General features: G+C 40.2%; 1 protein-coding gene across 1 annotated transcript; it reads right to left on the bottom strand.

The window, feature by feature from the left end:
* Positions 1 to 1346: 1346 nt before the first annotated feature.
* On the bottom strand, positions 1347 to 16385 carry ALG12 (ALG12 alpha-1,6-mannosyltransferase). The gene is made up of 10 exons (XM_032105434.1): positions 16300 to 16385; positions 12343 to 12532; positions 12060 to 12192; positions 11378 to 11551; positions 9923 to 10117; positions 8470 to 8573; positions 7778 to 8001; positions 6883 to 7052; positions 6633 to 6708; positions 1347 to 2673 (listed from the first exon to the last, which is right to left on the bottom strand). The coding sequence occupies exons 2-10, from the start codon at positions 12529 to 12531 to the stop codon at positions 2442 to 2444; spliced, it is 1497 nt and encodes a 498-aa protein (XP_031961325.1). The 5' UTR covers position 12532; positions 16300 to 16385; the 3' UTR covers positions 1347 to 2441.
* Positions 16386 to 16715: the final 330 nt, after the last annotated feature.

The raw sequence follows: 16715 nt of genomic DNA, 5'->3' as shown, positions 1-16715 counted from the left end.
ATACCCATAGAATCATAGTTAGAAAGGACACACAAACATCATCAAAAGTCAGCTCCTGGCCCTGCACAGGACATCTCCAAGAGTCACACCAGGTGCCTGAGCGTGTTGTCCAAACACTTCTTGAACTGTCAGGCTAGTGCTGTGACCACTTCCCTGGGGAGCTGTTCCAGTGTCCAACTGCCCTCTGGGTGAAGAACCTTTTCCTATTATCCAGCTTAAACTTTCCCTAATACATGCTGTTAGAGAGGTCATATAGCCACAGGTACTGTGGTGCTCCATATATTGCCTTGGTCACAATCTAGCCCTTTTATCTACAAAACCAAAGTTGTAGATTTTCAAACTAAGCACTTTGAATACCCATATATGGAGAATAAATATAACAGGGCCCAAATAAACTTCAGACACTTCAGAACTACAGTATCTTTTTCCTGTCTCTTTGCATGTATTTTACTTTTCTCTACCCCAAATAGAGTAAAAGGCCAGTTTGAGCAGATGGTTTCTATTTCCATGGGTGATGAGGCTGTGAACAGTAGAACACTCAAGCTCCATAGCTGAACACCATCACCAGTGCAAGTCCCACAGGTAGTACCTACACACCAGAGTAAAAGTCTGTGGAAGGACCCTACATGGTGTATGATAACTCAGCAAGGTGAAACTCTTCAAGTGCCTCGTGTCTACATATTCTGTGCCACCTCAGACAGTAGCTTGAGATGCCTATTCTTCAAGCATAGTAGCCCTAGGTTTTCTCTGTAGGTAACAGAAGCAAGTTCCTGCAGAGGGATTCTGACAACTGGGGATTTGGAAAGCTGGAGTAACCACACTGACATTTGTATACACCTGGGCAGAATAAATTTTAGTTTGGGTTCTTGAGCTGTGGATTACAGTGTGGGGGAGTTACATAAAGTCCATGATTAGCCTTAACATGAAGGCCTACCTACATCCTTAAACAAGTTTCCCTTTGTGTGGTTCCAAATTTGCAGCTATTTGCACATGTATTTCCTTCTGTCTCTTGTGAATTGTTTGATGTTCAGACTGGCTTTGGAGGAAGTTAAGTTTTCTTCCAAAGACAAGTCAAATAGATAATACTTGAACGATTTAAATTTCAAGAGAGGCCAGAGACTGGACCAACAAGTTCTGCAGGTTGCCTTTGCCAGATCTGCTCAGGCTGAGGAAGCCTGGGCAACAACAGCCACCCACGAGGGAGCAGGCTCCACCCCACCAGATCAGTTCCTCTGATACATAATCTAGAGAATAAAAAGAAAACATGGTCCCAAAAACGGAAACATACACAGGTAAAGGTAGTTCCTGAATCAAGCAAGTTTAAGAGTAAAAAGAAAACAAACAAATAAAACCTAAACCACTTTATTCCATAATTACATTTTACTCAAGTTTTCAGTCAGCAAGGAAAAGTTTTCTGCCCATGATAATTTCAGCAATTCAGGTATTTTACACTAATGGAGCTTCTATCATATTACAACTGGCCCTAACCAAAATTCTAACTTTTTTTCCTTGTTCCATTCAGCAACCTATGCAGACATCCTTAATAGGAACATCTAATAAAGAAACTACAGAGCATGCAATCTTATTCTAGTTTATAGAATGCAGCACATGGCACATTAGAGTACTCCTTTCCAAAGGGATTACTTAATAAAAAAAAGGAAAACAGCACCTATCTTGAAGTAAGTATTTTCATAGGTAAATTTTTGCACTGCAAATTAAGGTATCATTACAGCAGAAGAGGGGAAACATCATTTTAAAAATTCATTTTCCTGGAAAATCCAAGTTGCTGCTTTTTCATTAACTGTTGGAATGAAGATAATCATCCTCAGTACTCAAATCTGTTATAAAACCGTGCTTGTCAAGAGGTCCAACTGCTTTTTAAGTGGATGTTTCACTTTCATTAGTTTGGTAGCCTACAGGGCACAATTAGATATGATGATGAAGCTACAATGAATATGGCTTTCCTATGTTGATAACATCATTAGGTTTCACACAGGTGATCTGACAGCTGAGGGGGTTACAATCCTGCAGATACATTAAGTAATACATCTTTGTACACACAGATTACATATCAAATTATTGCCGTAGCACAAGCCTGTTGATTTTGTATTTTATATGGGACAATTAAGACGTGCCTGTGCTACATGATGAAACAGACTGCCAAACCAAGTAGACAGGTTTTACTTATATCACTAAACTTGCAGGCAACCTCTCTCAAACACATCTAACAATACAACTCAGTATACTGAGTATATACTGACTAGGAATGCACTGTAATATTTATGTAAGAAACAGGACGGAGCTAAATACCAATAAATACAGAGATTTTCCGTGCCTTTCCAAAGAAGCTGAGTTGCAGTGCTGGAATGACAATTTGCTGCTGTCTTACATAGTTCAGTCATCAGGAAAATCACATCAAAAGACTTACTTAAAATTCACAGTCAAGATGATAGAGGAAGTTTTTCCAACAGTACTAGTTTTGGTTTCAAGTTTAAAGTAAAAGGAGGTAGTGCACTAAGGTTCAACCCAATTTTACTGATGCCAGGTATATTTGCCAGTGGCCTGTGGGTTGTCTTATAATGTGATATTTGAAGAGGGTTTGTTTCCATCAGTATATGTGTGTAAGAAAACATCAACTGGTCTCCTGGTTTAACATCTTCTCTTTTGTCATACCTGTAAAGAATAAAGAAAGTTCATTTTTATTCCTTGCTTTACCTATTATGGCCATTATTGCAGAGGCATGTAGCATCCAAGATGAAACAAAAAGGAACATTCTCAATTACATCTCCTGATCAAATAGTACTAGAAGAGGAAATAGTAATTTTGAAGAATTTAGGGGCTTGGTCATTCCATGCAAGTCTTTCTGCTGCTATTGTGATATAAACCACAACTCCTAGAAAATTTACTAGTTCCCTATTTGAATTCAGTGGAGAAAGGACACCAAAGCCTAAGAAACTGGGCCAATTTTAAAGTTTTGCTCTACAAGAACTGCATTTGGAGAAAGGTGGGTTTTTTGTTTTGGTTTTGGTTTTTTTGCTGGTTTTTGTTTGTTTGTGGGGTTTTTTAGTAATTCTAGAAAGTACATTATGTGGTACTTAAGCAGAAACCTTTTTCTTCTGGTAGGCATACATTAGAGCAGGAGCCTCAGAGAGCAGCAGGGAGAAGACCTCCTTGAACACTGGAGGAAAGAAAGAGCCTGGTAGTTACAGTACTAATTTGGCATTTGTTATTCATAAGTTCAGTTCCCTGATCTACTGCATGTTTGGGCAGGCCACTTTGGGTCAGCTTTTATAAACTGCTTAAGTACCAGAATACATATAAATCATATATTAAAAAAAAAAAAAAAAAAAAAAAGTAACTACTGAGTTCTAGGATTATTTATTATGTACACTTACAATTATTTCTTAAAAGGACTTATGTTCAATCTAGCTGTAGAGGAAATTTACAGGATGAGAAAACAAGCGACTTAGCCATTTGGCAGGATGTGAAAGATCTAGTTTCAGCCACTTTTCATCTGATCTAAGCCCAAAACTGAAGTTCATTATCTCTTAAGAGCTGTATGAACCCCTTTAATCTTCTAGGAATCAGGACAGGTCTCCCTCTTTGTCTCATGAAGACATGGTTCTACTTTGCAGTAGTTATTTACTCATTCACTGAGGAGAGTCCAGTGCACTTTATAGCCTAAGGGTTAGGATATTCATACTGGACATGGCAGCCTGATCGAGTCCTCAATCCAGCAACTTCAAAGGAGAAGAAAGAGGTAAATTCACTCCAAAACACTCCATAAACCACTGTTAGGCTCTGTAATCTGAGTGAAGAGCAGTGCCCCATTCTTCACCTTTTCTGTTGCCCTGTTCTGTGAACTGTTTTCTACCAGTACCTGGAGCTCCTATTCTTAGGCACCTGAATCCTTGCACACATTTCACAGGCATCTTACTCAGGCTGTGACTTTCCTTGCAGGCATGGACAAAGGTAGGGAAGCAGAGCAGTCCCAGCCCTACATACCCTAAAATGCACCTAGGATTAAATCCAGCCCTCATCTTTGGCAATGTGTGTCTTTGCAGGCCTGGCCTCTCATCTGCCTGAATTCCCTGAAATCTCTGTTGATATTTTTGTAATGCCGCCTGACGGGGCGGTGATTAACACTTAAGATATTTGAAGGAAGTACTTTATGGAAAACTAAAGGTTTTCTGTGGATTGTTAACTAAAATTCTGGCACCTCAGAAAAGTCCCCAGGCTGGCAGAATTTGTGTGTGTTACTAAACACACCATATAATGCAGAATTAGACTTTGCACACTGAACAGGTGTTTTCTTCTTCTAAAACAATTGCATGTTGATTTCACCTGCTATTTCCAAAAATATCACAATACCCCTTAGGTTGATAGATGCATCCAAACTGGCAGAAAGAACAGCATTACTTTGTAACAACCTTACCAACTACTAATTTCACATTTTCTTCATCAGCAAGTAAAAGGCCTTTCATCTGGCTGCAAGCATTTCTGAATTTTATTATTTTTAAATATTTTAAGCTTACACAGCATATTTATTCAGGGTTCAAAGAGACTGCACTAATTGAAGACAAGACTGTAACACCTGTTCTGTGTAAGAACCTGCATCAAGCTCCTTTCCATCACCCTTTGAAGAAAAATAATAGATCGCTTGCGTTTTTCTTGAGGCAAATAGATCTAATCTGAGCACACTACTGAAAGCTGTTAACTTTAAGACACTTTTATTTATGGATTGCAGTTATCTGATGAATCATCAGCCTTCATAGCCACCTCATCCCTAATCTGTTTCTACCTGACATACACTGTCTATGAAGATGCTAAGTTATTTTTCACCCATCTGAAAGGCTGTCATTTTCTTGGACAAAGAGAAAATGGACAGTTTGTGTCACTAAACTTTGCACTACTGTGCTGTCAGACCAAGAGGTAGTCTTGTGTATGATGCTTAGTTGTGGATTTTGCCTGATTCTTTTGATGTGAAACTTTATGCTGAATCAGCCCTTCCTTGAGGCTTTGTTTTGCTGAGTACAGATAAAAGTGAGAACCTGCTCTGTAGCTGCAACACTATGAAACATCCATCAGTGACAGGGATATTATTCATTCACCTTCCAATCCCACTACAGCCTTACAAGCCCAAAGCAATCCAAAACTCACCAACTCAAAAAGCGCATTGGAATGAAGCACTATTTAGAGAGTAGACTTGTATTCAGAGTAGTGTGTGTATTTATTAAAAAACCCCAAAAACTGAAACATTTTAGCTATCATGCATGTTCTATCCCCTGTACTCTAGCAGCTTAATGTCTCCTCCTGATTCATGGCTTAAGACTTTCTCTAGATTCAATATACAAAAAATAATTTGAAATAAACAGTAGGTAACTGGGAAGGCTTTAGACAGTCTATACCATTATGAGAGTGCTTGGAAATAAAAAAAGGCATAGCAAGATCAATGATTTTTGTAATTCTCCTGGAAGCATTCTTTCCCCTTCTTCAGCTTTACTTCCAAAGTACTTTTATCTCTAAACATCCCAATAATTAAATTATGTTTGTTCATCTGGTCTTCAATACTGTAACTGCAGGAAAAAACCCTCCATGCTCAGAGCACCTCTTAAACCAAAATCTGCTTGTGTTGCTTTTGTTTTGTGCACTACAAAGGGAGGATTTGTGTCACCTTCTAATGAATCATTTTCATTAAGATGATTTTCATTTAAATTAAAAACTTACACTTCAGCTGAAGAGGTAGGCCTAAGAATCAGAAAGGTTTTGGTTTGCATCCTGAAAAGCAAATAATGCCATCCCACAATGTTTCCTACTATTCATTCCAATATTCCAACTCTTAGAAGTGTTTATCTATCACTGCTGGTCATAGTAACAAAGCACTCAACAGCCTTCTCTCAGAGCTAATGAGTATGTTCACAGCTGCAGCTTCAACGCCATCTATATGAAGGATGTTCCACATAAAAACGGACTTTCAATATTAAAATGTACATGAACCTCACATTGCCACACATCATTCAGACAAACAAGTAACTATACGCTGTTCTGCCAAGAACATCTGTGTTTCACAAGGTGAACAGTGGGGTACCAAACCTAGCTGCATTTAATATATTGGTGTAAATTTTGGTAAGCTAACAATTTCTGTGCTGTTTCTGACATCTTAAGAATCAGAGAATCATTAAGGTTGGAAAAGATACCTAAGAGCATCAAGTCCAATAGTCACCATATTCACACATTTTTTTAACATTTTCAGGGATGGTGACTCCACCACTTCCCTGGGCAGCGTGTTACAGTGCTTGACAACCATTGCCATGAAGGAATTTTGCCAAGTATCACATCTAAACCTCCCCTGGCACAACTTGAGGCTACTTCCTCTCATCCTTTGAAATATTCTATGCTTTATAGGCAAATCAGAATCAACCAAAACAATGAAAAAATACTGCAGTGCTTTATTTCTGAAATGGCAGCACTGCAGACATCAACAATTCTCTGAAGATTCACATTGTTCTTGAGCTGGTTTAATAAATACGCTGTACCAGAAATTGTGTTTGCAGTGCTTGTCCCTGTGCATATGCAAAAAGGGAAAAAGCAGGCTACTGTCCTCAGATCAAAATACCTCATTCAGAACATACCTCCAATCGGAATTGATTTCTAGAAACCGAGAAACTCCTGTTTGTGCTGCAGCCACATCAATATGAACAGAGACATCTACATAAATAAAGAAAACAGAATACAGTTTCAAAATTCTTCTAAGTACACTAAATTAACAAAATAGTAACAAAAAACATGCATGTACCTAGTTTGAAAAAGTAGTATTCAATACATGTAAAGACATACTGGAATTAAAATCAGGTGAACATACCTCAAGCCAGCTTTACATACCTGCTGTTGAAGGTACCAACTCATGTAACTTCTGAATTGCCACTCCTCCAGGATAATTGAAATGTGAAACATATAAAGATGTTCCTGAATAAACAGCATTAGCTAGAAGATGCATTATAATAAAGAAAGATCCAAGTTTGTACAGCCAGGATCTCCGGTAGTTATTCAGACTGTTGAGAAAGAGAAAAAGAAGGAAAAATAAACTATTATTTTCTTTCATACTGGTCACTAACTACTGTGACATAACTAACTCCACTTCTATATAAATAAAGATTAATGCAAATTTTATTAATCCTGTACGGCATGTATTTATTAGCAATTTCTAGAAGATTAACTTCTAGGGACACTTAGATTATTCTCATTAATAAAGCTAAGACAAACTTATCAATAAAGCTAGGTCTTTCTTTGTTTAAAAACTTCAGCTATGAATGTATTCTCTTTCAAAGAAGTTAAACTCTGAACTTCAATTTGTTTACTCAATATACCCAAACACAACTGTTTAACTCCCTGTTTCACAAGCCTTGTCTGCGTATTGAACTATCTCCTGAGCTAAGCTGTGTTAACAGCACAAGAGTACATTCGAATATGTCTTTTTTCTGGTAGATAAAATAAACTGCATTGTAACAACAGAACAGTAAAATTTGGGCTCTATTCTCAATTCTCCTCCAGACTTCCCAAATAGTCCTGTCAAAGCATTTGACTTTTCCCTGTTTCCACTTCTCTCTGTAGTCAAATGGGTACAAATGACCTTGACCTCCTTTCTATGGCATATGAACATTTCAGTATGGTCCAGACTTCAAGATGGAAAAAAGTGCATAAGAATAGTAATAATAGCTTTTGTTTTGCATTTTTAGAGGAAAAACAACCCAACAAACAAACAGGATTTTGAACTTACATTCGTGAGCACATTTTAGCAGCCACTATGTTGAAGACAGGGAAAGTATAGATGATGAAACGCAGCTCTTTGTGTGGGAGAAACGAATACAAGAAAATAAAGCCCAGTGCTGGCAAAAGTAAAATCCGAGTTCTCTTTTCTGTTACCCCTAAAGGTACAAATACTATGCTGCATCCCAAAGCACGAGGCAGGGCTGAATAGAAATACCACAAGAAGGGAGAGGTCTTCAAGGTGAAAAGAGTTAAGGATGCTTTCACTGCTAACAACTAAAGTAATTATTCTTTACACTAGTCCCCACGAATTTTTGGGTATATATTTGCAAATATGCAGTATACTTTTTGTATACACATTCTTCCAGCCTTTCGTTTCCTGCCTTATCGCCTTATCTTTGGAGAACTAAAAGCAGCTGCTTAACTGTGTTCACATCACCCAACAGAGGCACATCAAATGGCACTAATGACGGGCAACATGAAAAACCAAGGGGAAGAAACCTGGCTTTACATTGAGAGGCAAGAAAAAACTTAGCAGAGGAAACTTAAAATTTGCAGAAACACCTACGAGACAGACATTGTCTCTCGTAAGTTTCAAATAATATAAAATAGAATCTAACACCCTGAGTCTCAGGAATAAGTCACATCACGACTTTGCTTTGGCTGGTAGTGTTCTTTTTCCCTGGATGTTGCAAAGGATACTCCCCAGTTGGAACTTTTGTTTAAAACTGTGTTATACCAGAGCACTTTCCCCTCAGGCCACACAAGTTGCCTCCAAAACAGAGAATCCACAGCAACTGTTAGCCCTAGAAGAATTAAAGGGATACAAATCTGCATGAATTAAAAACCAGGGCAAAGCAAACTAACACATCCAAATAGCACATATACAGCATATTGAGACCAAAATTAACTGAAACATGCATTGTAAGCCTCACCAGAAACAATAGAGAAGGCTGAATATGTCTGTCTTGAAGAGGAAATGCAGGAAAGGGAGACACTTCTGAATAAAAGCCTTAAAAGAAGCATGTTAGATATGAATCCAATTGGGATTCACCCCACTCCAACCCAAGATGTGAAAAAAGTGGTTTAATTGAGGTTTGTTTTAAAAGAGTATTAAGAGCATTAAATGTAGTGAACGATAAGAAGCTCATGTTAACTTCAAATAGTACTAAATAAATTTTTATTGTAAAGCTAAAGTTGTTTTTTGTTAAGTCGGAAAAAACAATCATGAAGTTTCTATTCTATTACTATTCATTAGGTGGAGGGAGAAAGAGGATAAGGAATGAAAGGCAAGAAGAAAAGCAGCAAAACTGTCAGCCCCATCTCCTCCACTCAGCTCTGTGAAAACTGCTCTGGTATTTAGGATTTTGCTCAAATAGGAAATGGGAGTGCCAGTGGTTAATTTCCACTGGACATCCAAACTCTTACATCATGAGGTGCCTCCAAATGCACCTGGCATAATTGTGAAGTGTTCCTATTGTGCACACTTTGAGGGTCATCACCACGTATCTGATAACAGCATTTTTAACTAGGCAGGCTGGCAGAGCAGCTTAAGAGTATTTAGGTGCATATATACACGGGTCTTCCACAGATAGACAGAGACAAGGGAATTCTTCAACCTCTTCAGCATGGAAATCATTGAAGCTGTTAAATTTAATTTAATAAGGGAACAGAGCTGAACTGTAACTCTCCCCACAACCCTCTTGCTTGGTATCTCTGTCTGTCACACCGTTGTATTTTATCCTGGGACTCAGCTCATCACCACGGCAATAGATACTACAACCAATAATATGCACAAGTAGCTACAGCCAAGTACTAATTGTAATGAAGTCAACTTGCACATCTAAGCCTCTTTAAGATCAGGACATTACACTGTAAGCATCTAAAGACAAGAGGCCATAGTAGCTTTCTCTGCTCTTTGCACACCTATTTCCTCACATAGAAATTTTCAAAGAAATGAAAGATCTTGTCGTATTATTAGCAAATAGAGTCAAACTAAAACAAAAACAACCCGCAACACCCCGCTTACCGCCTCTCCCCACCCCCATCCCCCCCCAAAAAAGCACCTTAAGGGCTATTCACCAGATAAATCAGTCAAAACTCCAGACTTCTCTTGAATTCAATGTCATTTGCTTTCTTCCAAGCAAACACTTACCCAACCAAAACATTCCAGCAGGAACAGCATGGGAAAGCACCTTGAAAATGGAGATTCTTTTAGTTAATAATGTCACCAGGAGCATGAGGCCTAAGAATATGCAGAGCTCTGATCTGAAGACTATGATCGCCAAAGCTGAGAACCAAATGAATGGCCTTTGCTTTTGCTGTATCCAAAATGTCAATGCCAGAAGCACTGCAAAAAACAAACAAACAAAAACCCCAAAATACATCATCCGACATACTGAATTATTAATTTTCTAAAGGGTAACACTCAATGCTTTCTTTTTGTTCCTCTAACTTCCCACCAATCCTCTCTTGGTCTTCTTAACATTTCGAGTCCAGAAATTCTTCCTGCGTTAGAAAAATGTAGTTTAGAACAACGCACAGCTTTATATTGTTGATGCTTAAGTAATCAGGAAAAGTATAACCACAGAAGGAACACATGGGAACTCTTTCTAGACAGCATATTTAATTGAATGTTGAGGGGGGAAAAAGGAAAAACAAACCTAAAGGAGTACTGAAAGCCTCTCAAACTACAATTCATAATTATTATTGCTCAGTATCAGCTGAGCAGTTAGGGAGAAAGATCTATAAATTCATTTGCATGATTAGGTGGAACACACTATATCTCTACAGATGAAGCTGTCCCTACTTTAATTTAAATCTCTATATAGTAAAGTGCTCATGATCCTAAGGAAAACATATGAAATATTAAGAGTAGAAGATCATGAAATAACTTGTATTTTTTAATACCTGTAGAAATTACCTGAGGCATTTATTACTACACAGAGTTTATCTGACAATTCATCTGCTTTTGTTTCTCATTTCTGATCTATACAGGTTCTTACATCAACCTCACAATTTTATTAGCGGAACAACTTGCACTGAAGCATTTAGTGACTCAATTAATATCTCTCACATGTGATTAATTTTCCTTCTCATCAGCTCTGGGGGAAAACTATATGTAGAGAAGGGTTTTGTTTTTTTTTTCTTTTTTTACTTTAAGTATAGAAACTGCTGCATTTGTAGACAACTTCAGAAGAGGAACGTAGAGATGTTGCAGTAGGAATTTCTTCCACAGTCTCATGAGAAAGTTGTTTCCTGTGCAGCCTAAGTTCACAGGCTTTTTTGAACTGCAGGCGTACCTCATGCCTTTCCATAGCTCTATGCTTTATGCATTAGATATGTGTACTCAAACTTCTAGCTAATCAAAGCCATCTGACAAAACCCACACGTACTCAAGATTCAATAAAACTTGATTCAACAGTCATTGTAAGCATATATGGTTAAAAAAAATAAAGAAACCTCAACTTAAGCTTTCTAGTCTTGTTATCACACAATTTAATCAAGTAGATATGTTAATTTGGTCTGACCATACTTTTCCTGTGCTTTAACTACTGATACACTTGAAAAGAAGTTTTAGATTTTAAATTTTTTCCCATGAAATACCTACCAAAAGGAAGCGCAAACACATTAGGGAGGGTTCTTGTACAATAAAACATCAAATGAAACTGAGTAACAGTGATGAGACAGAAGATTGATGCTGTAGTTGCTCCAAACTGTTTTCTAACTTCTTTCTGAAGCTTCCATAACGTGTAAATCACACTGAGCCCCAAACTTCCTCGGACTATTAGGAGAATAAAAACAGGAATTAAAAAGCAGTATCAGATGATCACTGATGAATGGCCACGTTATACAATGTAACGGGAAGATGTTCCGAGGATTAACACTTAAGATACCACGATATAACTACCTTCAAAGAAACAAAAACCCAAACAAAACTCCATTTAGTTTATTTATTCTAATCCACTTTTAACTCTGCACAAAGGTCAGTGCTGCCATGCTGAAGTTAAGGATCCTTTCTGAAGCGTACATGGGAGTGTACTCTCTGAAAACACTTGAGACACTTGCTTTTTCTACACTGCCTGACATTTGTTAGCACGGACTTTCTGTGTGCTGTTAGTTACTCCCCAAAGAGGGAGCCGAATGGCCATGCTGGCCCCCAGTACCATAGTTTGGGTTTCCCCTCATTGAGGAGAACACCACGATTTAACCATTGATCCAAACACTGTAGCAACAACGTTTTTACTGATGGACTAATGGGTGACATCTCTGAGGATTTGAAGTTCTCATACCTATCAGCTGGGAGTAAAACTTGGACATTCTTAGCACAGAAAGTAGGTAGATAGCTGGGCTGGAAAGAGCAGCAATAAAAATTGGTCCAAGGAACGTTCTTGGGACAACTCCAGGAAATTCATGATGGTCATACTGCAAAAAGGAGAATCTACTTAAAATAGGGAAGTCAAAATCAAGGGAAAATAAATCATATTCACACCGCATTTATCCTACACATATTGCAGGGAATTGCAATAGGGTCCAAAACACTGTCCAAAATTGAAGACATTCTTTTTAATTTACCTTATCCAAGTCCAGCTGGTGGTACACCACATCATGAATAGCTTGTAGGTTAAAGCTTTCTTCCACTTTTGTAAAAGGACAGACGGTTAAATGAATAAAGGCCACAACAATAAGCAGCAGCAGCAATGGAAATGACCGTGCACTTGAGCTCCTCTTCTGACCCATCTTGGCTTTGAAATTCACATGCATTCTATTATTATTAAAAAGAAAATAAAAAGAAATTACATTAATAACATGGCATGAAGTGTACAACCAGAAAAAAAGATTGATGATGCAAGGAAAATGTACTACAGCAGTCGAAAAGTTTAAACAAAGACAAATAAGTCAAATAATCCAGGAAATTTTTCACTACATTCAATGAATTACGGTAGTCAAAAATATATTCAGGAAGCATTTCAGGATTTATGCAACCCTTTGTAGATGTAATTGTTCTAGTTTTCACCTAAAAAATCTCAAGACAACATGGACCCTACCTAAGAAAGTATATCCCTCTGCATTCCATACTGCCCCCACTGCTGAGAGTGTCACCTCAATTACGCCTGCGCTTTGTGGGACAGACAGCTTTGTCATTTACCCTCACTTTAACTGCTCATTGGATTTACAAATCATCTGTAGCACATACTCTCTTATTTGTTCAGGGCTCCAAAAACAGTGGGAGAGGATCCGCGAGGATGAGAAATTATTCAGAAAAGAGCACTTTGATCTCCTGTGTTTGCCAGCAGTTAGGTCTGGACTTGGCCAGAGAAGGACAAATCCCCTCTGGCACCCATACATGTCACTATGGCATGAGAGTCTGTACCCCATCCTTCACGCTTCCACCCAGAAATGAAGGCCCCCTCTCCCTAGTGCTTCATCTCACAACACTGCTGAGCCATTCTTCTGGTAGTATTTATGTTGTATTTTATCATTATGATAAAATCATGTGTCTGGGTGACGTCAGAGCAAATCTGTGTCATGTTCTTTTAATTTAAGCTTCCCAATTTTTAGTAAGTTTACGATTTAATAAAAGACAAGAGATTTTGGTCATTGTTATTCTTGCTCTGTTCTCACAGAAACGGTATTTCAAAAACAGCACTTTTAAGGTACAACTGGGGTTTTGGTTAGAGATGTTTTCTCCTGTGTTTTGGTCTAAATATGTCCATCAAACAGATGTAAGATAGTTGGCAGATTTCCTAGCAACTGCCTCCTAGAGCTACCTTTTCCTGAAATGATGTTTGTGCTGCTCATTAGTAAAAACAAGAGCAAGCTCATGTTCCTTATATGCACAACTAGCACCAATAAATCCTGAAATTTATGTATTTCCTGTAAATTGCATGTATCTACATATTATTTTAAATATCTCACTGACTGCATCTTTTTTTCTGATGATTGCCTCTCCTACAGACTGTGACCGAACCTCTAAGCCTGGGCTCAAAGACAAAGAATTGTCAGGAACCTAAACAAACCCTTTATCCCAGGGAGTGGGAATAGCCTTTTTTATCTGTGCCTAGTATTACTTTGTGAGAATGGATAAAGATGGTTTATGCTACAACAGAATCCTTTTCCCACAGGAGTAGGAGAAGAGGCATGGGGACTGACATCAGGAGCACCTCGAAAAGTGTCTGGCAAGAATTAAGTCCTTGCACAGGGCAATTTATCTTGCACAAATTCTTGTCTACAGAAGGCAATCTTGCTGAATTCTTCCAATAAATGCAGACGAATCTCATGTTTCTGGCCAAACTTTAATGAGGAGAAAAATGGACACTGAAGGGTGAATCCACTGTTGCACACAGCTACAGGACACTTGAGCAGCTCATGCATCAGGTGAAACAGTATATAGGTATTCACCAGCAAGGTAGGTATTCCTGACTCCAAATTCACAGCTTCTTAACACTGCAGGTATTTTAGGATCCAACAAATCCTTATAATAAATCCTATATAAAAATCCAAGTGCCAAGAAGCTCAACTTTTTCCTTCTTAATTACATCAGCTGCATAATAAAGAGCTATTACCTTCAACTATAAATACTGCATTCATTATCCTCTGGCCAATCTACAACACAGCCTGCTCCTGGTATCTTTAGCTGGTAACCACATGAGTAATCAGTCTGCAACTTCCTAAATCAGAATGAAAGTGAAGCTACATATCCCACACACAGTTTATCACAAGCTTTTTTTTTTTTTTATCCTGTTGACTCCAATCCTTTTGTATGCCTGAAGAAAGTGAGCATGCCAGCATACTTGTACATCTTGAAGATAATTATATACATTATAAATACTGAAATTCCCTGAAGGGAAACATGCTAGAAGATAAAAAACCAAAGCATGAAGACAACACCCAGGTTTCTGAGACAAAGCCTAATAAATTCAGTGGTCTTGTCAAGACCCAAGATAACTTGCTCTGTTGAAAATCAATGCTGACAAGCATCAAAATTCAAGTGGAATTTATGAAGACAGATAGACACTGAATTTGATGATTAAAATAAATTTGCCGTATAAAAGCAAAATACTTGCAATTATAGTTTTTTATTTTATAAATGCCAAAACCACAGAAACAGATTTTCACTTATTAAAAATAATTTAATAATGAAGCTTAGAGTAATAAGCAAGTACATATAGGTTTGTCCATTGATCATATTCTGGCAACTTCAGATGAATCTTCTTCAGGCCTCTACAACATACCCACACTGACTGCCCCCAAGGAACCTACATCAAGGCTGAATCATAGAAGAGCAGGGTTTTTTAAAATAAAGAATTCATCTTTTCCCGGAATTAAACTGAGTGAAAAAAAAAAAATCGGATTTTTATGTTAAAAAAAAGGCTGAGGTACTTCCATCAAAAATGGTTTGTTGCCATTTTATACTTTTTCAGTGGAATTATCATTAGTTCAAATAGACTTTTTATTCTTCCCGTGAAAAACCTACCACATCTTTATCTCTTACGTTTTTCAGGCACTCATCAGAAGAGATATCACAGAGTTTGGCAGCCAAACTGCATGTTAAATCTGTCTACAGTCATTTCACTCCCTCACACAGAGGCGTCTAAGCAGAACCACCAAGCGCACCCTGCCATAAGGTCTTCCCTCTTGATCTAGTTTTGGCAAAACCCATTTTGTACGATCTTAAATTTCCACGGCTTTTTTCCTACGCTTTAATAGCTCCTCCAACTTTGTTCTAGAGTTAACACCTCAATGAGGTCAGATTTAAACCTTGTAATTGCTGGGATTGCTTTTTCTTCTTGCATTAGGAAAAAACCGTACAGTTACTATTCTTATATACACTTCCTCATGAGTTTGGGGACTAGCTGGGAAAAAAAATAAAAAGCTAGGAGAAAAAAAGAAGATAAAGTTGAAGCAGGAAACAAAGTATGGGACACTACCAGACACAAAGGTACGATGGAGCTATAGAGAAAGAAATGTCACTCTTGGAGCCGGGGAAGAAACATGCAGCATGCTCTCGACTGAAACCGACTTAAATTCAAGCCGAACACCCTCCCCGCGCCCCCCTCGTCCCCGGGAGCCCCGGCCCCAGCAGGGGACACCGCGACACCCACCCACCCCCCCAGCCCAGCCCAGCCCAGCCCCCCAGGTGCGCGCCAGGGAGGCTGTGCAGTCCCGCCCGTCCGGTCATCCTGTGAGGGGGCTCCGCGGGGGCTTCAGGCCGAGACCAAACGCCACCCGCTGCACCGCGCCCGAGCCGCCAGGCCCCCGCGGCAGGGGCAGGGACCGCGCCCCGCGCGCACCGCTCAGGAGGCGGCTGCCCTGCCCTGCCCGGCCCCGCTCCCTCCCTCCACGCCACAGCTCCCGCGCCCGGGAGGCGGAGAGCGGGGACTGCCGCCTGGCAGCGCCCGGCGGGGCTCCCGGGAACGCCCTCTGGCCCGGGTGCAGTAAAGGCACGGGCAGCTGGCGGCTCTCCCGCCCGGCCGCTGCCCCCTCCCTCCCGCCGGCCCGGGCAGCGCCCGCCGCCCGTCTCGCACTCACCGCGCGCGCGCCCACGTGGCCACCCCGCAGAGGGCGCCGGCAGCGCGGGAGCGGCAGCGCCGGCCCCGCCAGCACGTGACCTCCTCCCCCGCCGGCCATGTTAGGTGAGGGCAGGGCACGCCCCCGGCAGCAAGAGGTCTCCGCGGCGGCTGCCAGGTACGGATGGCGGGCGGCTGCCAGGTACGGATGGCGGGCGGCTGCCAGGTACGGATGGCGGGCGGCTCTGAAGCCCCTGCGGAGCCCGTGCCTGCCCTTTCTCATGATGGCGGCGGCGCTCGAGCCCGGTGGGCGTCGCTCGCTCATGCAGCTCTGCCCCGCCCCCCGCCCAGCTCTCTGGGCACGCGGGGGCCTCCCATTGGTCCGGAGCGTGGCAGGCGCTGATTGGACCACGTCCCTTCGCTCCGCCGCCTCGACCA

This window comes from Corvus moneduloides, chromosome 4 (assembly GCF_009650955.1).
Source record: "Corvus moneduloides isolate bCorMon1 chromosome 4, bCorMon1.pri, whole genome shotgun sequence".
Taxonomy (NCBI): Eukaryota; Metazoa; Chordata; class Aves; order Passeriformes; family Corvidae; genus Corvus; species Corvus moneduloides.
This window is presented reverse-complemented; position numbering and strand designations above follow the sequence as displayed.